At 46.1% G+C, this 25,542-nt stretch overlaps 1 protein-coding gene across 1 annotated transcript in view; it reads right to left on the reverse strand.

Annotated features, from left to right (window-relative positions):
• Positions 1-825: 825 nt before the first annotated feature.
• APBA1 (amyloid beta precursor protein binding family A member 1) overlaps positions 826-25,542 on the reverse strand; it is a 188,639-nt gene continuing 163,922 nt past the window's right edge. Inside the window, exons 7-13 of the mRNA XM_015594562.2 lie at positions 21,098-21,184; positions 20,420-20,605; positions 16,608-16,787; positions 14,101-14,313; positions 6,930-7,049; positions 5,549-5,689; positions 826-4,482 (exon numbers count right to left, since the gene is read on the reverse strand). Of these exons, the coding sequence (XP_015450048.1) occupies positions 4,411-4,482; positions 5,549-5,689; positions 6,930-7,049; positions 14,101-14,313; positions 16,608-16,787; positions 20,420-20,605; positions 21,098-21,184 (999 nt within the window). The 3' untranslated portion in view covers positions 826-4,410. The remainder of the gene's footprint in view (positions 4,483-5,548; positions 5,690-6,929; positions 7,050-14,100; positions 14,314-16,607; positions 16,788-20,419; positions 20,606-21,097; positions 21,185-25,542) is intronic.

A 25,542-nucleotide genomic window follows, 5' to 3' on the forward strand; every position in this document is an offset into this window, starting at 1 on the left:
ACATGACTTAAGCCCCCAGTATTAGCCAGTGCCACGTGGCTACATACATCGGGCCTGTGTCCTCTTTCCGTATGAAAATCACCTTCTCACTGGTGCTCAAGACAGTTCCTGTAAGTTCTCGTAATAAACTCTTGATGCAATTCTGGAGTTGTCAGCCTCTTAGGTCTCCTGGCCCCAGAGAATTTTCAAAGCAGCAGCCCCAATCCCCAGACCCTCAAAGGCTGTGACTGGGCTTCACAAGGACGATCGATGGGGCAGTGGCATTTGCAGACAAAAAACATTAAGGGCCTTTTGCTTTAGAAACAGGGCCAGATACTCTGTGTTGAGGGTCCAGTGTCCCCAGCATGCCCTCAGCAGCAGGGAGGTCATACCTGGAAAGCTTCAACGTGGAATTGCAAAGTGCATCAGAAGAACCTTCCAGCAATTCCTCAGGAACCTTCCGGTAGGCCCCCGCCACTGTAGTTTCCCTTCCACTGTCCACTTAACCAAGGCCACCTCCCCTCATTGCAGATCTCTTGGGGGAGGTAACTACTGTTTTCCTTCTTTCTCTGAGAAATCCGGAGGGTTCCTTTTTCCCACCCAGTGTGCTCTAAGGAGGCAGACGAGCCTGTGGAATATCAGCTGTAACGGGTGATACAGACTATCATGTTTAAAACCAAGTCAGTTTCATCAAATATGTCCATTTAGAAACACCTAGGCTCTGGGCATCAAGCAGGCACTACGGGAGAGGCAGGAGGTGGCCTGTTGAGGATAAAGATAAAATCTGCCCCCTGCCTGGGTCCCATCCTGTCCCACCCTTGAAACAATAAGATACTCAGCCTGGGCCAAGAGGTGAAGTTCTTGTTTATTGTTGCAGCAACTCTTACAGACATTAGCGTTCAGTTAAATAAAGATAACATTAAATACATCACAACCCCCAAAACACTACGGAGGGGAGGGCAGGCCCGGTGACCAGACTGTCGGAGGAAGTACATTCAGCGGGTGTGCGGCGTCCACATTCCAGGCTCACGTGTATATATACTTTATTTATATATTTATTTATATTTATATATAGAGATCGTTGTTTTGTGTATACAAAGAACAATATTGTTACAAATACAATACTATACGTCTCCCAATGTTTTACAATAAGCTCTATTTCACCCTCTTTATAGAACAATAGTACAAGTTCATACTCTAGGGGCTGTGCTGAGTGCCACGCAGTCCTCCCACGCTGCCTTGAAGAATGGGGATGGAGACTCAGGGTCATGTGTGTTCAAGTCGGCCAAACCAGGGAAGGAGCAGATGGACAAACTCAAACCAAGAAGCGGCCTCGTAAGTGGGAGAGTAAACACATCTAAGGGGAGGTGGCCCTTGGTTGTAAACATTGGTAACAGCCACACCCATGGGTCAAGGGACCCGAGGGTTTGTGGATGGGTTTCATCTGCGTGTGGATGGGGCATGGGGGTGACAGGAGCCATGGGGGAGGTAGTAGGTTACTCTGGGACCCTTAGGCCGGTGTGAGGGGACCATGTTCACATAGAACTGTCTGCAGGGCCTTTGGAGCCCAGCCCCATGATGTGCCCCAGGCCCTACAGAGCCCGCTCTGATGAAAGCGGGAGCGGGGCTCCAGGCATCGGTCTCTGGGGGCTTCTTCCTCTCGGGAACCTGAGGCTGATGGTGGCTCCCTGAAATGTTCGAATCTGAGAAGGCAGAGGTGGGGTGGGTTTTGGTGCACCCTGGCTGGACCAGGAGGGGTAGCCCAATCTGGGGATCTGTCCCCAAAGCTGAATCATCAGCATGTCCTAGCTGAGCAGTGACAGTGGCTTTTTGCCCACATCATGTTTGAGATGCTCTGTACATAGCCTTCCCCATTACACGGAGTATTCAGATATTTACATATATAACTATACATACTGAGATGTCAAAGGATATTGATGGCTACTTCCCATGGGACTTGCAAAAACAGAGTTACTAACATTTAAGATTCTGCCTCCTTGGTTAACCAAAGGTAGATTAACTTCCTACATTCAGTGGGAGCAGAGGGAAAACGCTTCAGCCAGGTGACTTTATACCGAGCTCCAGAAACAGGAGCTATCTGGGTGGGAGGAGTCACTTTTATTAACACAAAGGTATATGGTAGATAAATGACCTTTTAGGCTAATATGTTAGCGTTAACAGACTCTCTTCTAGGAGAACTTATCAAATTGGCATTCTCAGCACCAAACTTTCTATGATTTGTGTGCAGCAGCATCGAAAGTCTATGCTCTCTCCCCTCTCCTTTGGGTAAAGACACTTGGTTCTAATTATTTGGGAGGCTGCACAGGATGTGGTGGTAGAGCTTCCGTCCCTGGCCAATCTTGGGCGGGCCTCTGAACAGGTACTTGGCCACACAGCCCTGGGTCACCCTGAGGGCAGACAGGCATGAGCCCTCCGATGATTTTCCAAGCCTCCTGACGCCTGAAATACCAGCAGTGACAACATTCATGTTTCACTCACCCTCTCTTGTGGGCAGAGGAAAGATGAACTTATGACTCTTTAGTATTTAGTTATATTATCAGACACTCTACAGTTTGGTAAATGGGGACCCTGGAGCCATGGTTCCTGACCGCCCGCCTGGCTCACCCGGAGGAGGCGGCCTTTTCCCAGAGAGGATATCCGGGTGGTGCGGACCCTCTTCCTCGGGGCTTGTCGTACCACACACTGAGAGATGAGCCGCTGATGCCTTTGCTTCCTGACTCTTAAGCAAAAAACAAACAAACAAACAAAAAAACTCAGAAGGTACAGAGGTCCCAGGGGACCTGACTGCACATAGCTCTCTGGGGTAAGCCTTCTGTTCCTAATCTCTTTACATTCACTTTTCTCCCTCCCCCTAAATCCCTCCATTCGGCTTATAAATATATATTATGCGATAAGTGCTCGCCAAATTCCTATTTCCACATAAATATCCCAGATGCAGAGAACAGGGGCTACATTAATATTATAAAATATATTAGTTTCTCTTCCCCCGTCTCTGCTGAGGTCATGAATGAAACAAAACAAAAACCAAACCAAGCCACACCCCATCCACATGAAAACAAAATGCTCTTTGGACCAAGAATAAGTAAAAACTGGCTCAGAATAATATTACTAAAATTTTTGCACTGAACTGAGACAGAACCCATAAACATGAAGCACCTGATAAAAACATGTAACATTCCACACCAATTACTCTCAGACCCACGAGGCAGCAAGATGATGCTTCTGGAACACAGTTGGGGATTCTTAGGTGTAGCTTGAGGTCATTATTGTCCCCTTAGTTTTGTGGTTTATGTATTCTTCTGGCCTTTCGAATGTCACATCCTGCCTAGTGGCCCTGAGCAGAGAAGAAAGCTGGTCGTGCCTTGGGCCAGGAAGTGTAACATGACTGCACTGCATCCTCACCTTCAAGGTAAGCAGTTGACCTACCCAGACTCCGTGTGTAGGGGGACGGGGCGTGGAGTCCATTAGAGAACACCTGCAGCCAAAAGGGTGCTGGCAGGGCCAGGCCTCAGCCACAGAAGAGGCGTCTCTCTCAGGACAGGGCTGACCGGCCCCTGCAGATCTCACCTGCTAGGGGAAGGGGCCTTGTAGAGAGGTAATGTGGGTTTTCCAGGGGCTCCATGTGCCTCTGGGTGCTAGGGAGGAGGGAAGGGTGATATATATGCAAGTGAGACTGTGTGCGCATATGGGTGTGTGACATACAGCGAGGCAGAGAGCACCTGCCCATGTTTACCTAACGGTTTTGTAACCTCAGGACAACCTAGGGAAGCTATAGATGTCCCAGGAATTGCCGACGACACGATGGTATCCTTGTCCAAGGCAGTTCCCCTTCTATCCTTGGGTGAGGAGGCTCCTATTAGAAAACACAATTATGTTGAAACAAAACTATTTATAGAAGAGGAATAAGGTTGCTCAGAAATTCCGGGCAGAAATAATGTGTGGTGCCTCAAGTGTGTGGCGGGCAGGGTGTATCCTTAAAGACAGGGGCTGTTCCCCTGTGACTACCATATTCCTACAAATTGACTTGAAAGCAGACATCAGTGAATGAATTGTAGGCACTGCTGAAACAGCTCCTTTGCTGCCCCCAGGAGCTCCTTCGAAGAGGTCTGCACCTCTTAGGAAGGGAGGATGCTCCCTTGGGCGGTGACAGCCCTCCATAGGTTCCCCAGATGCCAGGTGGACACTGGCTGCTCTCTATCCTCAAGGGAGTGCATACAAAATTCCCCTGGTGGTAAAATAAAAAGCAAACTGGAGAGAGATCAAAGAGGTCTTTGCAGATTCCTCCTTGTGTGAGACTGAATGCTGGGCATGAGAAGGAAATGTTTCAGTGGGCACACAGATGCAGCACGAGAAACACAACCACGAGCGAGGAGAGTCCTCCATGCACGCTGTCAGGCGCTGGGCGCGGCCTCAGATGTAAACGGGCTGCTCCTGGGCCGTCAGCAGTCTGTACATGGCAGCCGGCATCGTCTTCATGTGAATCTGAGGGCAGAACACATGTTATCAGGGGCTGAGGCTCAGGGCCCAGGGCTGGGGGGAGAGACAGCATTTCTCACCATGGGGGGATCTGAAGATTACCACCCCAACCCTACCACAGACAGGGCCCTGACCGAGGTGGCCTCCAGGCAGAGTGGAGTCTGCAGGCTTTCTAAAAAGTTAGGGGCAACAGAATCGCCATGAAAAGCTGGTAAGGTTTATTTTCCCAGTCAAATGCTCTTGCTCTCAGCAGGCCTTTTTTAAAAAATGGAGAGAACTCTTTAAACAGAAGTCGAATGGCTGTGGGGTTCTAACTGCTCCCACCTCTCGCCCTCCCTGACAGGTTGGGGCAGCTCAGGAAATCAGCTCTGGAACAGCCCTTCTGACCTAAGCCCAGTCCGGGCCTGGGAGACTGCCTGTTCTGTTGATTAGACATGAATCGAAGACTAAAATCTTCCAGGAGGCACCTTTGGTGAGATTAGATGGGGAAAATGGAGAGAATTGGGCAGCCACAGAGAGAAGTTGCACTAATCTGAGGGCTAAAAAGAAAAGATGAGTTTGTTTTTCCTTTTTCTTTTTTTAGATTCTACGTAGAAATGAGATCAAATGATATTTGTCTTTCTCTTCAACTTCACTTAGCATACTTTCAATGTTCAAAACAAACTCATAGATACAGAGGATAGGTGGTTACCAGAGGGGAAGGGGGTTGGGCCAAAGGGGGGTGGGTAAAGGACTAAAGGGGGTCAACTGTCTGGTGATGGATGGATGGTCACTAGATTTGAGGGCGACCACTTTGTAGTTGTTGAATTATAATACCGGACCACCTGAAACTTATAGACTTAAAAAAGAATTTTAAAAAAGCAAGTCATCCTAAGGGAAGACTAAAGATGGCTTGATTTATCTCATGGACTTGCTCCCAGACCACCTCTCATTAATGGGTTTAAAATCTGGTCTGTTCTGATTGAGGAATATTTAGGGTTGGGAAGGACACTTCCTGGACAGCCTGGTCAGGGCACGGGCGAGCATGAGGTGAGGGGCACCAGAGGACTCCAGGCCTGGATCCCACTCCTACCTCCCCCACAGCATTGGAGAGGATGTGGACGATCTTCTCGTGCGGGGTGGCGACCACGCTCTGTCCGTTGATCTCAATGATCCGATGTCCCACACGGACGCCGCCTCTCTCAGCGATTCCCCCTCGCATCAGGCTGCAGATCTGTCAGTCAAAGGCCAAGTTACCCGTCTTGGGCAAGGAACTGGGTGGGGCCAGAAGACTGTCTCTTCTGGAACCTCCTGGCCCCTGCATTTTCCTTTCTGAGAAGCTGCCACAGTTAGGCTTTGGGCATTTAAACCTTTTTGTTTCTCTTCACAAGTAGGGTCCTCTACGCCCACATGGCCACCTCATTCACGCAGTCTAGGGAACCTAGCACATCCCTGGATTCCGCACAGACTGAATTCTGACTACTCTGCATCCCAGCTGGGTCCTGGTAAAAAGGGCTGTTTGGCCTGTCGCCGAGTTGCCAGTGTGTTCAAACTGTCGGCCTGTACGACTCAGGTGAATATTATCTCCCACGGTCACCTGTGAGACTCAAAGGTCAAATTGAATGATGCTAGCAGCTACTTTTTAGGGTCACAGTTCCATGTGTCCCTAAGTGTGGCCTGCTGGAGAGGAGCTGCTCCTTTCGGCTTTCCTAACTTAGTGGCCGGTGATCGAAATCCCATCTCACAGAAATGACAATGTGGCTGGTTTCTGTCCCAGTGGGTGGGCAGAGGCTGCAGGCTGGTGGACATGAGCCTGCATTTCTTATTTGGAGGGCTCTGGGCTTGGGACTGCAGGGTACGGCCACCTCCACCTCACACACAAAGCAGTCGGAATTTTCCCCAAAGAATATGTTTTGAATTTCCAAAGTTGACTTTTCACCCAAACTGAGCACCTTTATTTAAAAGCTTATGCAGATGAGACGGTGACATCTTATGACAACATGCTTCCCGCGTGTGTGAGCATATGTGGAAACCTTCAGCCTGTCACGTACTTGGAATCAAAGCATTCCTTAGGTGCTCCCCACACTAAATAAAATGAGGCTCCCACAGACCCACATCCATTACATAGCGACTCTCTCTTCATATTGGAACTTTTAATATTATTCAAATATGAGCAAAGCAAACAAGGAAGTATAAGCAGATAAACATGACATCAGACCAAAACTATAAGGAGTAACCCAGGCTCCTCTCCCAAAAGCAAATGAGGCTCCATAGGCACAAAGAACAGATAAAGTGGGCTGGCTACTTTAATTCCAATTGGGAACTTCAAATGTGTATTTCTAAACCTTTAAACATACTTGGACTAAAATTTTGATTACCTACAATTAACTGAAATTTAAGTAGGAAAAAGAACATATTTTTTTCCATCTGGAAAGATGAATGCCAGAAGAGGGAGGGTGTGGAGCTGTACTTACGATTCCATTCTGGACGCTGAAACCCAGCTGGTAGCGGAGGTCTGGTCTCCTGATCAACACGGTGGTCACCGGAGGACACCTCACGATATTCAGCTTTACCCGGGCCTGATTCTTCAAGCCCTAAAAAGTGAACAAAGCACAGTGGACATGGCGACCACCGAGACAGACAGAAGGGATCAGAGCAGACAGCATTAAGGGCAAAAGAGGCCCCAAAGAGACTTCTGTTATTTCATCAACTCCCAAAGTACCCGCAATCCAGTGCTAGACTGTATCAGCTCGGGAGATACCACCTGCTTTACATGAACCCCTTTCGTCCTGTGTGGAGACTCACGTCTGTGGGCAATATCATCATTTTTGGAAAACAGGCTGTGTTCAAGGGATCTGAATAAAAGTAGTTGTCTGTACAACTAAGGGGAAAACTGTCACATGTGCTTTTTGGCTTGAAAGATGAAGGGTGCACAATATTTCTCTTGGTCAGTAAACAGACAAGTGGGAAACAGACTTTTCTCCGAAAAGCAAACTGTAGTAATCCCTCCTCTTCTAAACAAAGAACGTCTAATTCGCAGCCACTGGCTCAATTCATCAAGGCTTATTTTCTGTCTCTGACGTTCCTGCTTCCCCATCTTCTCTCTGCCTGTTAGGGAATTTTTTTTTTTAATTAAATTTATTGGGTGACATTAGTTAATAAAATTACATAGCTTTCAAGTGTACAATTCTATAACATGTTTATTGCATTGTGTGTTCACCACCTAAAGTATTCTACTGTCATCATATAGCTGACCCCATTTATCCTTTTCTACCTCCCCCATCTCCCCATTCCCTCTGGTGACCACCATACTGTTGTCTGTGTCCACGAGTTATTTCTCTTGTTTGCCTATTGCTTTCTGTTTTATATCTGACATGTGAGTGAAATCATATGGTTCTCAACTTTTTTCATCTGACTTATATCACTTAGCATGACATTCTTAAGATCTACCCATGTTGTCGCAAAGGGCAGTATTTCATCTTATGCCCAAGATGACTGGATAAAGATGTGGTACGTATATACAATGGAATATCACTGCAAGAGATTTTATCAACATTCTCGCAAGCACCTGGGGAAAAGCAGGGAGCAGAGAGGATTCCACTCAGTGAAGGCATCCTTGGGAGAATGAATGAAGGCGCTGGTGGGAGGAGGAAGAAGGCTTGGAGAGTGTCTGCAGTTTCACAATTCTTGCTGAGACGCCCCTCCCTCTAAATCAGAATGGAATACAGAAGGAAAGGTGGTGGTAAAGATAAAATGGGGACTTGGTCTGGCTCCAGAGCCCATTTAGAGAGCCTCCTCCACTCCACTCTGGTCTGAGCTGAGCTCAAGCCCGTCCTCCTGTCTCCTTCACATGCATGGCAGTCACCAGAGCCCTGGTCCATCCAGGAGCACTCCTACAAAGTCATCACAAAGCTCCGCTCTACCTCACCCAGGCAGGGGAAGGTTTTGCTCCAATAGGTCCTATCACCAACTTGTGAGCTTCGCCTCAAGGGGAGGGTGCCAGACAAATGTAATCCAGCCCCGGAATAAACGCCCATCTCCCAGGTCCCCCAGAGACCTCCTGCTCTGTCTTGGCTAACTGCCGCACACTGGATTTTCCAGGCCAAATGGCTTGCAGCGGGTGTTTTTCAACCCATTCAAGTCATGGCACACAGAAAAAAAGATATGTTTGCTCCTTGTAAATAGACCACAGAGCTTGTGGTAGGAGGCCCTGCTTTAAGAGTTGAGGTGGGGAGGTCTCAGCGCTCCTATGGGAAATGCCTGGATTACCACCTAGAGAGGCCAGCTGACCAGGAAACTGCTCAAGACCAGCCATGGTTCTCTTCCACAGGGTCAGAGGGGAAGGGAGAAGCTATTCCTAATAGCTAGGAAGAAGCTGGTGCAGTGAGGTGGGCGAGCAACCTCTCCTCCAAGGAGAGTAGCCACCAGAGGAGGGACAGGTATTCAGGAAAAGGTGGGCTCTACTCCCCTAAGTCCACACTACTGATCGAGATAGCACCCAGTCAATTCACAAACGGGCCCGGTGTGTACCCTCGATGGGCAAAGTGGAAAGAAAAGCCTGGGAGAAGAGTGACAAATCCATTCCGGTCTGAAGGGGACTGCCTCTTATTCTAAAAATAGAAATCTGCAAATTCCACAGCCACCACTGCCAACCATCACTCCTCGACCAGTCTACGAAACCTCTCTCTGAGGAAGGTCAGGGCTGGGCTGATTCTCCTGCTCAGGCCTCTGCCTTCCTCACAAGCGCCTTGCCAAGCAAGGAAGTGAAACTCGTAATTAGGTGACTTCTGTACCAACAGAATGGTGGCAAGAGTGCCTCTCTGAGTGGCAGAAGTGACCCGTACCTCTTTTGTTTCTAAGTAACTAAGATATGCTTTAGACTGATGGATGGATAGAGGCTTTTTTATTTTTTATTTTTTTGCCTCTGGTTGTCTGGCTTTATTATATTTGGCTAACTAGTATATACCAGTGGTTCTCAAAGAGGGGACTCCACACCAGCAGCAGTGAGACCTGGCCATTTTTGTTAGAAATCGAGTCTGGGATCTATCCAGACTTACTGAATCAGTAATTACAGGAGTGGGGCCCAATAATCTGTGTGTTAACAAGTCTTCCTGGAGACTTGATACACACTCTCAGTGATACACTCAATTCTGAGAACTGGTGTAGACGACCACTGCAGAACAATAAACTCACCTGCACCCAGGTGACTTAATTTCTCCAAAGGACGATTAGAGCCAATGATGTCCATTTACTACTCACACCTGTGGCCAGCGTGCTCCGAGAGAGCAGGGGCTAGCAACATCAGGATGGGGGTGACTGCTTGTGGGAGAGCTGGTTGGCCTGATGCCTAGTCGGGCCATCTGCATGACTATACCATGTGTGACCGCCCTAAGATCACTGTCCCTCAAAACCTATCTGACGATAAAACCAGCCAAACCACCTGTCACCGAACACTGACTTCTTGCCAGGCACTGACCTGGAGAGTCACAGGAGCTATCTCTTTTAATCTTGTTGACAAACTGGCAGCTATAATTATGCCCATTTCATAGAAGGGGAAATTGAGGCTCACAGATACTAAACTCACTCATTCACCCACAGCAACATTCAATCCCAGGTCTCTCTCTCTTCAAACCCACAGCATTTTCTCCTACACCGTGATTCTCCGTATCGACAACGGTAGAGAGTGTGTCATGCATGAGTAAAGCTTGCTCAACGAAGCAGCTGGGGGGACAACAGAACAATGAACTTGTGCTGCCGTGTCCCCTATTCCACCCTTGCACGGCACCGCGTTTTTAGTTGGCAAGAGTTCTTCAGGGCTCCTGCTGCTGGCTTCCCATGGACTTTGACTGATTCCAGTTTGTCCTCTCAACATGTGCATTTTGAGGGGCTCCACTGAATTTTCCACCTCCAGCATCTTGACCTGTTTCCTTGGCGTTCTGAATTGCTCTGTCTTCTGTGGGATTTGAGCCTCCTGATGCCTGTAATTTGGCTTACGGTGACTTGGTGTACACACACAGGCAGCTGTTACCAGCGTCTCTCTGTGGTTTCCAGAATTCTCCAGGAAACTTCCCTGATTCAAGAGATGATGTCAAAGTGGAAGAATGGATGAGTGGACACCAAGTCTCTCTGGTCTTCCACCAGACAGCAGGCCCATCGTCCACGCTGACGGGGGTGCTCTGGCTTTCTGCTGCTAACAGCAGGGCTTGGTGAACAAGACTGCTGTGTCTGGAGACCCGAGCTCAAGCTGTGTTTCTGCCACCACAGTTCTGTGGGGTCTTAGACACTCCGCTCTCCCCTTCTTCCACCTCGATCTCTTCATTGGCAAAACAAAGGCGGCATCCACTAAAGTCTCTTCCACTTCTAATTTCTATGATTTCACTCCTTTTCATGTTTTTTTTTTTTTAAATGTGTTTGCTGATAACACCACATCTCAATCATTAAGCTTAGAAATACCTATTTCTAAAATTAAAAATAGGCTTCTTTTGCAGAAAGGGGGGGGGTTTGCTCAGATTTCATTCATGCATATATTTTTTTTTCCTCTGAGTGCTTCCTATTTCTCATTTACCCAATCAGTAAATATTTACTGATCATTTGCTATGTGCCAAGAAATATACTAGGCACTGAGAGTGGGTGGGGCGGAGCCCCCGGGAGCTCATGGGAGGGCTGTGTGGCACAGGACAGGGCAGCCAGAGGGCTTGCGCCCCTTCACCTCTCTCTCCACAATCACACCACGAGACCAGGAAAGTATGGGAAACAGGAGCAGAGAATGCTGAAGACAGGGGAGCAAGTTAGAATCACAGCTCTTCAGACAAAGCCACCTGTTTAAATGCTCACACTCATTAATCACTGGGATTATTCAGAAATGTTTGTGAGGTGCAGGAAACCTTACAGAGCATACTGAAAAGCAAGAGAATGACTATTTTCTCGATGTTACCTAAAAAGTTCACATTGCTGTGGTGGGTTCTTTCCTTTTATGCGAATTGATTTAAGATGCCTGATTTGTCCCCCAGTGAAAGAATGTCTAGATTGAGGAAATGTGCTACATGATGAGGCTTGGACAGATGACAATTTGAAATAACCAGACCATGCATTTGCTCTACTATTCCTAATCAATGCTTCAAGTTGGGTCCCCTTAGCTTGGGCTTTTGAGCTGCCATTTTATTGGAGGTGCCAATTAAATAAACGGTCATTTCGTCCCCATGACAACGGTGGAATGGTGCAGCAAATTAAGAAATCTGGTGGGAGGGGAAGGGTAAGGGAGAGGGGAGGGGAGAAGAGAGAAGCCAGAATGGTATCTATGGCAACAGGAAAGCAGAACCAGGATGATCCTGTGGCAGGAAGGGGAAGCGGTGCTCTAGTTTAAGAAAAAAATCTGAACGAACTCAAAAATACAGAGGACAATCTGGTGACAGCCAGAGGGGAGGGGGGCTGGGAGGCTGCAAGAAAGGGGTGAAGGGTTAAAGTACAAATCAGTAGTTGATAGATGGTCACAGGGATGGGGAGCATGGCATAGGGAATGCAGTTAGCGTTAATGTAATGGCTAGGTGGAGGGCCAGGGGAGAGAAAGAGCAAGTGAAGGATCGTTTTATAAACTATATAAATGTCTAACCAATATACCGTATACTTGAAACTAATAATAAAATAAAATTTAAAAAAAAGAAAAAATCAGGAGGGCAGAACAACAGCGGCAATGAATAGGCAGACATGCTTTGCCTACCAACTATTACGCTTTAGGGATCACGACAGGAAAAATAAGAGCCAGGGAAGAAAGCAATTAAAATAATTCAATACCTATAACTCTATTCCAGAAATGTATTCTATTTGCTATGGCTAGGGGGAAAAACGGTCAGCATGCATTAAAGTGGCAAGACACGGAACAAGCGGCTTTAGACCCTGTTCCTCAATGCACGGCCTGAAGACTGGTGATGTCATCACCCGGAAGCTCGTTGAAAATGCAGAATCTTACCCTAGACAAAAACAGATCCCGGATTTTTAACAAGATCCCGGAGTGCTTCAAATCAGTTTGCGAAGCACTGACTTACCTGGACGAGAGTTGCCTGTTAAATTCACTGCGAGGGGCACTGACACAACACTGAAACAAGCAATGCTAACGTGAAACGATGAAGCAGCCCAGAACGTTCCCCGCAATGCCCCAAGGGGATGGGGAAGGACAGTGTGAGCATCTGCTCAGGTGTGGGCAAAAGGGTGTGTTGTCTAGAGGATGTGAAAAACAATAATAAAACATATTAACTGTCTTTACTTGGTACGGCAATTCTAGCTGGAAGCAGTAGAGCCGGGGGGCCCGTGGTTGGGCCAGTCACATTCTTCCCCTCGACAAAGGGCTGCACTGAGGAAGGGCAGCTGTGTCTCACTGGGGCCTGCCCGCTAAGTACTTCTTCGAGCCCGGCCACGGAGGCGCTGGTTTTCTTACTCTCCGTCTTCTCCAGCTGTTTCTCTTTCACCACCACGCAGCCTTTTAATTTTCTGATTCCAGAGACTCCATGTACAGACACTAAAGGTTAACTACTCATGCAAACCACCTTTTCCCTTTAGCAAATTGCTCAGACAGGGTTGACAGTACTCTGAGTGAGCTTTGTTTCCACCTTGATGTGTGATCCCTCGGGCAGAAGATGAGTCCCCATGTGGCACCAGGGAAAGTCAGCGCTGCCCTCATGGGTCTCAGCTTCCCTCATCTCCTCTGCCCCTTCCTGTGGAGTCGGAAGGACGGAGAGGGGCATCTGGGCTTGTTTGTTAGGGCTGACTGCTCAGGGTTGACAGTACTCTGAGTGAGCTTTGTTTCCACCTTGATGTGTGATCCCTCGGGCAGAAGATGAGTCCCCATGTGGCACCAGGGAAAGTCAGCGCTGCCCTCATGGGTCTCAGCTTCCCTCATCTCCTCTGCCCCTTCCTGTGGAGTCGGAAGGACGGAGAGGGGCATCTGGGCTTGTTTGTTAGGGCTGATGGGACCTGGGGCAAGTCATCTTCATATCTCTGATGACTCCTCTGTGAACTGGCTGTTTGCCATCCCCCTCCCTCATGCGCTGCTTGTAAGGAGGGAGGGAGGTGACTCTGTGAAGGCCTGGGCACTGCTAGGCAGCCTGGCCAGTTCTCAGGAGGTTCTGCTTATTCACCTCCAGGCCCCTGCCCTACCTTTCCAAGTCCCCAAGAACCCTCCATCTTTGACCTCCTCACTCAGTTTTTCTCTCTCCCATCCGAACTCCTATTCCTTTGTGGCAGGCTTTCTCAACCTCAGCACGGTGGCTGTTCAGGCTGGGTGACCCTTTGCTAGGGGGTTTGTCCTGTGCACTGGAGAATGTCTGGCAGCATCCCTGGCCTCTACCCACTGAATGCCAGGAACATCTCTATCTCCCTAGTTGTGACATCACAAACTATGTCTGGACATTGCCAAGTGTCCCCGGGGAGTGGGATTCAAGAATCCCTGTTCCAGATGACTGTCTGGATTACTGAGCTGAGGACAGTTCTGCTCAGCCTGGGCTTAGTGGGAAGAGTGCTGTGATTAATTAGTGATGCCTGTGACGGGCACATGATTAGAATATGTTCATAGATATTAATGACTGGATTGTAGTCTCACTTCACGGCATTTCAGGTCTGCAACAGAAGCTGATTTCCCCTCTTTCCAGGTACCTTAATGATGCTCTGGCAGGTGGACAGAGGCAGGCCCACCAGGCTTGTACCATTGATGGACATGATCTGGTCCCCGATATTCAGCTTCCCCGACTTCTCTGCAGGCCCTCCATGCATCATGTTGGCTATGATCACAGTTGGCAAGATGGATCCCCAGCCGGACTCCACAATCACCACACCTAGGATTTCTCCCTTCTGTTTCTCTATGAAAACCTGAAAGGAGAAAAACACAGCCTGAATCAGCAGCCATCTCAGGCAACGACAGAAATCAAAGCATTTCTCCTCTTCCTGTCTTGACTAAAGACAGTTCCCTGAAGACTCCAATCCAAATGAGTTCTGTCTTCTCTACATTCCATGGCACTGGAGTGTGTAAGAAATGATTCAACACAAGCCTATACCCCTTTTTTGTAATTCTTGTTTCACATAAGCGGTCTTTACTTGGCAATATAACCACAAAGGGCACCATGGTTTTCTTCTCTATAGTCCCCCAGTGGGGGTGTTGGGGTGGGGGAGGAAGAGACTGTGTAGGTGGGAGCTTTGGTGTTGAGTTACAGTTTCCAGAAATAACTTTTGGATTCTATGCACTGGTTCCCCTATTCCACAGTGCTTCACAAATTGCAACGTTTAAGATCCTTGAATTAAAAATAAAAATAAATATACATCACAGAAACACTTCTCTGCAAGGAGAAAGCTTAGAAAAAAGAAAAAAAAAGATGCCAAAGTTATCACGACCAAAAGGTTGGTAACGCAAACAAGAAGACTGTGCTCTTGATACGTATAATTTTTTGTGGCCTTCCTTGGCAGAGAAGACAGCAGTTAGTTTTGGATACCTGCCATCTGGTAAGGTTTTCAGAGACACCACAAAGGGGTAGGACACTTCTTGGAAGCGTCCAACAAGAATGTGTGTGCATTTACTTATTCCTGTTCACAGATATACATATGCTCAAACATGCGTAGTGTGGGGCTGTTGGGGTTTTACATACGTTCACGGGCTGATGTCCCTTCCCCTGGCTGCTGAAGCGCACAGCTGGCCCCTTCCCAGGAGGATTTTGTTTAGCCAGATGGGAGACAGCCCCTGTTATGGGTTCAATTATATCCTTCCCACAGTTCATATATTACAGCCCTAATGCCCAGGACCTCGGCATGGGACCTTGTTTGGATACAGGGTCATTAGGGAGGATATAAAGTTAAAATTAGGTCGTTAGGGTGGGCTCTAATGCAATATGCCTGATGTACTTATAAGAAGTGGAAATCTGGACACAAGCACACATAGAGGGAAGATGACATGAAGAGACAAGGAAAGGACAGCCATCTATGAGCCAAGGAGGGAGGCCTGGAACAGATCCTTTCCTCACTGTCCTCAGAAGGAACCAGCCCTACTGACATCTTGATCTCCAATTTCCAGCCTCCTGAACTGGGAGATAATAAATATGTGTCGCCAAAGCCATCTGGTCTGTGGTACTTTGTTATGGCACCCAGAGCACACTGACACACCCCCATCCGACCTTGGTGTCAGTGACTGATCCACACAGGGCATCAAGGCCTGCCAGCTCCCTTGGCCCAATGTGGGACATGTCTGTCCTGTGATTTGTCACTCAAAGCTTCCCTGCAGATCGGAAGGAAGCTCATCTCCAGCAAGGCCACATTCCCCCTTAGAACCTAATCCCCACTACCCTGTTGCCTACACTCTTTTGTCAGAGGGCACGCTCCTCCCAAATTCCTTGAACGAAAATTCCTAGCTCAGGCTCTGCTTCTAGGGAACACAGGACACCTAACATACAGTGGATAAAAAGATCACTTTCTTATAAGGGTACTTTTTACCTACTGGATAAAATCTAAGCTGCTCAGCTGGACTTTTAAGCCTTTCAGTTCTGACCCAAACTTCATTCATGTTGGCCTCTTCCTGTCCCTCATACATGCACCCCCTACTCGGGCTACATTGCCTCATGCATGGTTTCCCAGACCACTGCTGAGCTTTCTGACCTTCAAGCTCCTATTACTTGGCCCAACCCTCTGCGTGCCCCTCCACTTTCCAAAGAAAACCCAGACCTTCAGACTAACTTGGATGGCCCCATTTTCCTCCAGACACTCCTGCAGAGCTGGGTCTGAAGCAGGGAGGCCATCCCTGCAGGGATGCAGCATTTATTGTTTGAAACTCCTGATCTGCTCCATTTTGCCAACCTCAGTTGTCTTTGACTAGTGCTTGTACTAGCACCATCATCTCACTTCTTCTACACCCTGTCCGAGACTGGACGTGGTAAGGACAGAGTGCAGGGCCTGTCTGCTTCTGGAACCCAACCCAAATTTAGCTCAGGATTGCTGAGAGCAGAAGCCACTCTGCCTCACTGGTGATGGCCATCCGCTGCAGTCTTTAATCACGGGGCCTCATGCAAGGGGAGCCAGAGACAGGCCTGAGCCCTTAGCAACGTACTAAAAAAACCCACCCCTCCCTGCCCCGCACTACCCGCCTGGCCCAACTTGGAGAACAGCTTCAGGAAAATACCTACATCTTTGCAGTTTTCCGACTTGGAGAAGTGGATCAGATCGTCGTTGTACATGTCCTGGGTGTTGAGCAGGTCACTATACTCCTTCTGGCTGAGATCTTCAGGGTTAATCCCGTTGGCCCTGAGGAATTCCTGGTATGCCACACTAAATGCCTGCCCTATGGACTGTGCAATCAGCTGGGCCTAGAATACAGCCAGAGAAGGAAGACAGAGGTCAACAGGGCAGCCCTGCTGGTGGACAGCCTGAGTCCCAAGAGGACCACGGAGCCCTAAGGATCAGTGAGGCCAGTGGGTCTACATGGGGCACTAATGTCTGCCAGAGGTCATTTTCAAAATTAGTGGGGGCAGTTTTGATTACAACAATAACCATAAAGGAACTAGAGGCAATCAGTGGACAGGAGTCAGAGATGCTATACTTACAACCATGCAAAGGACAGTCCTACACAATGAATCATCCTATATCCTACACAATTTTCAAATATTCCACTACATATTCATACATATGTAATCCCTGGGTCTAATTATCTGGGTCCAGGACTCAACTTGAATTTATATTAAAACACAAAGACTTTAATTGCACACACCGAATGTTCCAAGAACACAAGTTTTGTGTAAATTGAGAGAATAGGGCATTTTGTTTTGTCCAGCACTTTACAAGGAGTAAGCTTCATGACTGAAAACTCATTAGCATGAATGTTGATCATGGCATCTGGGTAGCCAACAAATCACATCACTATGAGCCTGCACGTCTGCTGTCCTGTAGGGTGAGTCTGTATGCCTGTGTGTTTATCTATCTACTTACCTGTTTTCTCAGTTAGCCCTTAATTCGAAATGTCGAATATAATGTGTTTACAATATTTAGCTAAATACTGTATTCTCATATCCAAACTTATTAATCAAGTAGGTGTAAGCACCTGATGACTCCATTATTCCTCCTGGACTGGTTGAGCCCAAACAGTTACATATTGTTGTAAGTACAATGTTATTTTAGCTTGTTCCCTTTGGTTTCTCCTTTGACTTATATTATTTTGTAAAAATATTTTCAAAAGGGGAGGTTATATTATCTATGAATTTCATTTTAGGATGGTAACGGGACATTATAAAATATTTGCTGAGAACCATGACCTAGTCCAACTGTGCATTTTCTAGGTGAGAAGACTGAAGTCCACAGACTCGAATGTCACATAGCTCAGGACGGGAACTGTGCTCCCACTGTTCCTCCTTTTGCACTGGGCTCTGATAACTTTTCCCTGCATGAATCCGTCAACATCATGACTTGGGGCGGCCAGCAGCAACCGAGCACTTACGTGCCTGTGCTGCGTTCAATGCTTTACAAGGACCATGACAAATCCTCGCATTGAGCCTATGACTGATGCTTAAGTGTGACTAGTCCACAAATCTTCCTTCTAAGCTCTTGAGGCTGTTTCAAAATTCAGAAAATTGTAGATCTTAGAAGGATAACAGCGTGCTTATATCAGACACTGTATAAGAACTCTTTTAGAGCCTAGGGACGTGTCCTATCAACAAACACAGTAATATTCCTGCAGCAAAATGCGTAAGATTCATGGTAAGGTAGACAAATCCTATAAATGGCCTCATGGCAGTTCAGGGCAGGTTTATCAACAAATTGACTACAAAAATCCCTTTCTCAGAGCTCTTTAGACTTTGGAATTGTGATTCTGTTTTATTGTCCCCATTGGACAGACAGGTAGAAAAACAACAAATCCAAACAAAATCCCTAGAGAGATATTTTTAAAACATACAATTCTAACCTGTTCTCTTTTCCCTACCTTCCCTGGTTTCTGTGAAAAGCAGCTAATTAACAGTGATAGTAGTACTTTCTCTGTGGTTGGTTGTGGGAAAAGAAATGCTTAACTTTCCTTACTCTGAGAATCTGGTGACTTCGTGTGCCACAAGTCACATCAAGGACCACCACCCTGCATCCTGATGTAAAACTAAAAGGGAGTGAGGCATTGCTTCTGGCATCAGAGGCACAAGTGGACAGATGAACTAAAACATATGAGCCTGCTGACCATCATGTATGGATGCACATGGCAAATGCCCCAGCTGCTGGTGTTTATGCAATATCTATACACAGCCACACAGTAGCCTGAAGAGGGTGGCACTATCATCCTACAGAAGTTAAGCGTCCACACAGCCAGCATGTGGAGGCAGGATTCATATCCAGTTTTCCCAAGTCTGGAGCCAAGACTCCATTTTTGTCCTCTGCTTAGGAAACCAAGGGGTAAGATCTGTAGGTCCACACTTGTCCTAACACCTGTTCCCCATTTTCTCATCATCTTCCCCAACATGAACCCCAAGGAAAAAAAAACGCTTCTTGGGGCTCCAAGCAGATGAGGTGTCGGAGGGATCACCTGTACATCTGTGCATACAGGCAGCCTCTGGCCTGGTGAGCAGAGCAAACCCTGCCTTTTCACTGGCCTGCAGGATGCAGGCTTGCAGGACACATAAAGTTCTAAATTTAACTTTCAGAACTTTCCAAGAACCTCCTAAAATTCATTTTCTCCCAGTTTACAAGTTTGGCCTCGGTTTTAAAGGAATAGCAGAGAGAATGGCGGAAAGAGGTTCTGCAAACTCTGCCTTCTGGTGACCTTGTCCCCACAGTTGCTCTCTAGAGAACCAGACCAGAAAAGGATGGTGCAGAAAGTGTAAGCTCCTCCTCCTCTCCATGGCTGCAGCTGTGACAGTTTTGGTTCCCCAGAGAAACGCAGTCTACCTCTGACTCCTACTTGTTGGAGGGAGGAAATTTACTGCAGCTAGATGAACTCTCTCCTGGAGAAAAATGGCCTCTTTTAAGGAACAAAGGCAACCACAGGCAATTTTAAGTTTTAAGGGCTCTCTGCTCAATATGAGAAACAGAGCTTATTCAACTGTGGCAGAAGGAATAATTAACACGGTCAACAGTACTGACATGGCCCTCTCCGGGGCTCTGCAGTTCAAAACCATTGTGGGGCTGTGGCTCCAGCCTGGAAGGGAGCTTCAGAGTCCTGCCAAGCTTTGGGAGCTCCTTGGGAGCTAACGCAGCTTGAAGCTGGTGACCTCACCAGCAGTTTCAGGCAGAATTGGGGAAGAAGGGCAAATGGAAGAACGGGCCCCATCTCTGTTATAAACTAATTTTCTCTGTTGACTTCATCACCTAGAGAGATGGGGGTTAGGAGTCACCAACTCTGTGAAAGGGGGAGCAGCTGCTTTTCATAAGGACTGAAGGTAGGTGAGTGGGGAGGGGCAGAGAACCTGATTTTCCTGTAGCCCCCAGGCAGTCCTCCCAAATGCCCTAGTGCCCAGGTGAGGCCTACTCGGGCGCCCATGGGTCTGACTGAACACTTCCCACTCTTCTCTCATTTTAAGCTCTCTGGCAGCTTGGCCTCCTTGCTTTTCCTCAAGCTACATCAGCGGGCCCCTGCCTCGGGGCCCTTCTACTTGCTTTCTCCTCACTCTATTCAGGTCTCTGCTCAAATCTTGCCTCCTCAGAGAGGGCTCTGTTGATTGCTCTACCTGAAACAGCTTCTGTCCCTCTGTCCCCTGACCTAGTTTTATTTTTCCTTTATCAAACTTCCCATTACCTAATTTTACATTAAGTATATTTATCTTCTGTCTCCCTACAACCCTCATAATGAGTACCTAGTCTGCTTTACTTAGCCATATATCTTAGCACTACAACAGTGTCTGACACATAGTTGGTGCTCAATAAATATTTGTTTCGTGTATGATTCAGGTTCTGAGAAATAGAGAGAATCTGGGCACCCCAGGGCAGCTCAGGTCACTGGAGGGAAATCAGGAAAAGCCACCCTTACGTCCTCAGACTCAAAGACGTGGCAAATCATCTTGTACTGCCTTTTTCCATCCTGGGATGGGTGGGAGGCTTCCACGTTCTCTTGGGAATTAGAGCGAGGCATCCTCCTGCGGGCCATCAGCACAACAATGTTCCCGATGTCTGCGATGTAGGAAATGGTCCTCAGAGGGTGGTCCATCATTGTCTCCTGGAGGGCAGGAGGGAGAGGATGCTAAGTCCAGTGCACTCACCCAGGCCTGGAGGCTATTCCCTTGGCTAATAATTACCCAGGAAATGGTCTGTAGCAGGTGAAAAGAAATGTCAATCATTTTACAACCAGTAGACTCTCTGGCGGGGAAGTAAAAAAAAATGAAATTTACATGTGATGCTTGCATTTTGTTTTCCTCTGTGTGTGTGATTTTGAAAGGCTAATCTGTTCGAGTTTGTGAATCTTCTGGTAAAAAAACTTATCAGAATTATTAGCAAACAATATTCATGTTTTGTTTTTTCCTTCAGTTTTTAAAAAATCAGTTTCAAGGTCCCTCTGCCCCCACCTCCCTTGGCAGACACTGCAGACAGAACCTTCTAGCCTGTATAGAAGCCAGCATCTGGGGACAGCTGCTCTACAGACAGGGGCACAGTCTGTGAGTTGCCACACTGCTAGGTTTCACCACTGGGAGAGGTGACAGCCAGCTAATACCTGTGTGTCAGCATTCAATACTTTGATTCTCTGCGTAGAAATGAAGAGATCCACCTCTGTCATTGGTTGAGATTCGCCTTCAGGAGCCTGAGAAGAAAAATGCATTAAGGGAAAGCTTAGTACATTCCTCTGATGCAGGCGCATGGGAGCATGGTCACTCACACATAGAGGCGTTGAGACACAGTCACCAGAACAGCAGTGCAGAGCCCAGAACTAGGCTGCCAAAGCTGATGGTACCACACAGAGGTGAACACATGAATGAGGGTTAGTATCTCCAGGTTACAGGGAAAAATACAGCTCCCCCTTGCTTCCCCTCTAGAAGCAGTAATTCACTGCGGTAGATTTGGCTTTACGAACACAGATCATGAATGGCCCTTTCTGCAAAGGTTTCAGAGCCCAACAGACTGAAGGAATAAAGACAAGTGACTGATACCCCAGGACCTCAGTGAAGTCAGAGTCTGCCCCTGATCAAGTGGTGGGGACAATGTTTATAGCAGGTGCAAACAAAGTCACTTGGATGCAGTTCTGGTAAGAGGGTCTTCATGTTCACACACCAACATAGCAACACAGAAGCAGTACCCTGAAGCCGCCCCACTAAGAAAGAGCCCCAGTGCCTCAACGTCCCACAAGTAGCTCATAAGCACCTAGAAGCTCCACAACCAAAAAAGAGCATCAGTCTAGTTCACTTTAAGGCTTAACTCTGAACGTGTGTGGTTATTAGCGAGTTTTCTTTTTTGCATCCAGCAATCTGAGAAATCCACAAATCAAACATGACTATAATTGAACAGACCCAAGTCCCTGCCGCATTAATGCTCCTGAATGGTGGGAACTTTCACACTACTGGATGGTTCATTTAGCATCTCCAATCTGCTCCTTGCTGTTCCTCTGAAGTGAAATGACTCATGAGCAACAGAAAACAGCCACTTTAGGCAACTGAGTTTTGAGAAACGTTGGCTTATGGGGCGGTTCAAAAAAAATCTGAACAAAAACTTGCTGGATGCAGAAAATAAAAACACGAAATAATAAAAAGGCAAAACATAAATAAATGAAAAGAACAGGCATAACACCAAGCTGATGAAGTTGTTTGTACTGCACCTTCTTCCTGCTTTTGGCTAATTTCTGGGCCATCTGCTTAGCATGGAACAAACAGAGATAGGAGAACAGTTAGAAAAGAATTTGCAGAGACTCAAAGTTGAAAAGGGAACTGACAAACTAATACCGATAGTGGTATAAAGCATTTCTGTGGGAGGAGGACTTAAAAAAAATCCCACTCTAGAGACAATGGATTTCCTAACTCAAAATTTAGTAGGTGGTAGGGGCAGTGGAAGGAAGGAAATGTATTGTGTCACTTCTTATACTTAACTGTAATCTATGTTTTCAAAGAACCAACTTTTGGTTCTGTTGATTTTCTTTATTGTATGCCTGTTTTCTACTTCACCAATTTCAGCCTATACCTTTTTTTTTTTTTTTACTTTCTCTGGGCTAAATTTGCTGACTGTTTTTGAGTTTTGAGAAATGAAAACTTTAGTGATATAAAATTTTTTTGATATATTTATTTAAAGCTATGAATCTTCCTGTAAGCACTGCTTTAGCTGTATCCCACAAATTTTGATATGTTGCAATTTAATGTTCATTCCAAACATTTTCTAATTTCCACTATGATTTCTCCTTTGAACTTTGGATTATTTAGAATTGTGTTATTAATTTTAATACATTTGGAGATTTTCTAGTTAGCTTTTTGTTACTCATTTCTGAATTAATTCCACTGGGTCAGAGAATACTCTGATTTTGACCCTCTGAAATTCACTGACTCTTTAACTGTATGGACCAGAACACAACTGACTTTGGTGAATGTGTCATGTAGATTTAAAAGATGTATTCTTCAGTTGCTGGGGATAGTGTTCGATCAATGTCAATGAGATCAATTATGCTGGTTAAGAATATTGTTCAAATCTTCTAAGTGCTTGGTGATCTTTTTTTTTTGTCTGTCCATTCTAATGTTTACTGAGAGAGGTATGTTAAAATCTCCAGCTGTTACTATGGACTTGTCCCTGTCTACTTCAGTTGATTTTTGCTTTATCCATTTCATAGTTATGTTATAAGGTGCGTACATACTTAAGATGTTATGTCTTCCTATTAAACTGATTTTTTATTGTTGTCCCTCTTTATCTCTGGTATTACTTCTTGCCTTAAATTTGTGTAATATTAATATAGCCTATGCCTAACTAGAAATGGTTGTAGTGTTCCCCTCTTTTCTCATAGGTAAAAGCATAACTGATAAAAGCAGAGACTTGGGCTGAATTGTTTAAAACTCAATTTTGGCTTTGCTACCTTACTAGGTGTGTGACTCGGAGCAAGCCACTGAACATCTCGGTGCTTCAGTCTACTCATCTGTCAAATGAGGATAAAAATAGTATCTACCTCAGTAGGGCTGTTCTGAGAATAAAATGAATATATGCAAAGGCCTCAGAACAGTGCCTGGTGCACTTTAAGCACTGTATTTGTGTTTGCTATAATATGATTATAATTTACCTATATCAAGATGCAATTTCTTGGCTTTTAGTAAGGCTTGCTATATACACACAGATTCTGTACAAATAATGGTGAGTCAATGGCCAAACCAGAACGCTGTTTGGTGATGGGGGTGGGGTGGAGGAAGGTCTGCTCTTTCACATTCCTTGGTACTCACCTGGTAGAAACCTCTTTTGTTCTCAGCAGCATATCTCTATTTCATTAATGACTAAAATGTGTTGTCTGTACTATCTCGTTGTGGAGAAACTGGATGAGTCAGCCACTCAAACACCAAAGAGCTAATCTCTGGTACACCCAGGAAACTAGGGCAGCCTACTCCCACGCAGCCACCCCATAACTCTTACTGGTGGTCACAGTGAACAATGTGCTCTGGAAAAGTCCAAAGGCATCAACTGCAAGTGTTACCCTAACTGCCGTGCGTGATGGTGGAAATATTTCTGCGTCTGAGGAGCGGCCCTATGCTGATGCTACGCCACGCCACACATTTACTATGTGGAATCTGAGAGTCCTGCCGGAGGAAGTTCTTACCTCTAATCCTATGATAAATGACTGCTGTGAGATCCTAAAGTTTTTCTATTTTCTACCATCTCTCCTGAAATGACATGATATGAAATGATATGGCAGGAACATAGGAATTTACATTATTTTTGATACCAAAACCTAACAGCTGTTGGTCAAAGTTCTTCACTCCAGAGAACGGTGATCTGAAAGGGCCCTTTCAAAGGAAAATAAGTCTGCCGCCAATGGAATGCCCCAATTTTTTTTTTTTTTTAAACTGAAATGGGTGAAAAGGAAGAGGATCCAAAAGGTGGACCGAGTTTCATGAAAGGCATTCTGAAATAATGTTTATGAAGTTAAAAATATTTTATTCACTTAGAGAAATACCATATTTAAATCACTTATGATATTCAAGTTCCCCAGAACAAATTATAATTGAAAATTTAGGTATAACATTGGAAATGATGATGGGGTTGGAGCCAGAATGAGAAACTGGAGTAGTAGAGAGGTCTAAGAGAACCACAGGGCCAGCATGCATCTCAAAGCGAGGAATGACAACATCCATTTAAATCCTTGCATTTCACGGAATTGATTATGGCTTACTACCCAGCAGGCTGTGTGCAAGGACATAAACTGTGGCATCACCCATCCAATCACTTGATCCACAATGTGTATTGAGTGTTAACTGCTGTTAAGACTCTCTATGTTATTCACACTGGGGAGCCTCCTGACTGTAACTTTTCTTTTCCTAGCTGACAGTATCCTTCTAAGTGTTTCATATCTATCAATGTAAAAGTTTAGAACAACCCTGTGAGGTAGGCACTACATCATCCTATCTTTCAAAGGAGGAAAGTGAGGCACAGAGAAGATAATTAACTTGCCCAAGATCACAGAGCTTTCAAATTTGGAAGTCTCACTCTATACCCCAAACTGCTAGCTGTCTGATCTGGGCAAGTGTTTCACCTATAAACTTCTGTTTGCCAGAAAAATGGGGTTAATAATACCTACCTCATAGGATTCCCCACCTCCTCCATTTTAAGGTGTAAATGAGAATGTATGTGAAAGGCCTGCTGTAAGTATTAATATCCTTTTTATCAACCACAGACTTTTTCAAGTCAGATGAGAAACCACATGGCTGAGACAAAGCTATACCGGTAGAAATGTTGATTCTACAATTAAATCACAGTTTTTGACATTTAAAGAAAATCTTTCCATAAGAGAATGGAAAAATCTGATCTTTTGTAATGAACAGGACAGATATAAGAATATTTGATAATGAATGATCCTTACAAAAATGCACGGACCAAAAGATGTCAAAAAATATTTTTGAGCTAATTACATGAGCTTCACAAATTTAGAAAGAATGGAGACATGTATATTACACTCTGCGCGGACATGAAGCAGTTCCTACAGCT

The sequence above is a fragment of the Pteropus alecto genome, unplaced genomic scaffold (assembly GCF_000325575.1).
Source record: "Pteropus alecto unplaced genomic scaffold, ASM32557v1 scaffold95, whole genome shotgun sequence".
Lineage (NCBI taxonomy): Eukaryota > Metazoa > Chordata > Mammalia > Chiroptera > Pteropodidae > Pteropus > Pteropus alecto.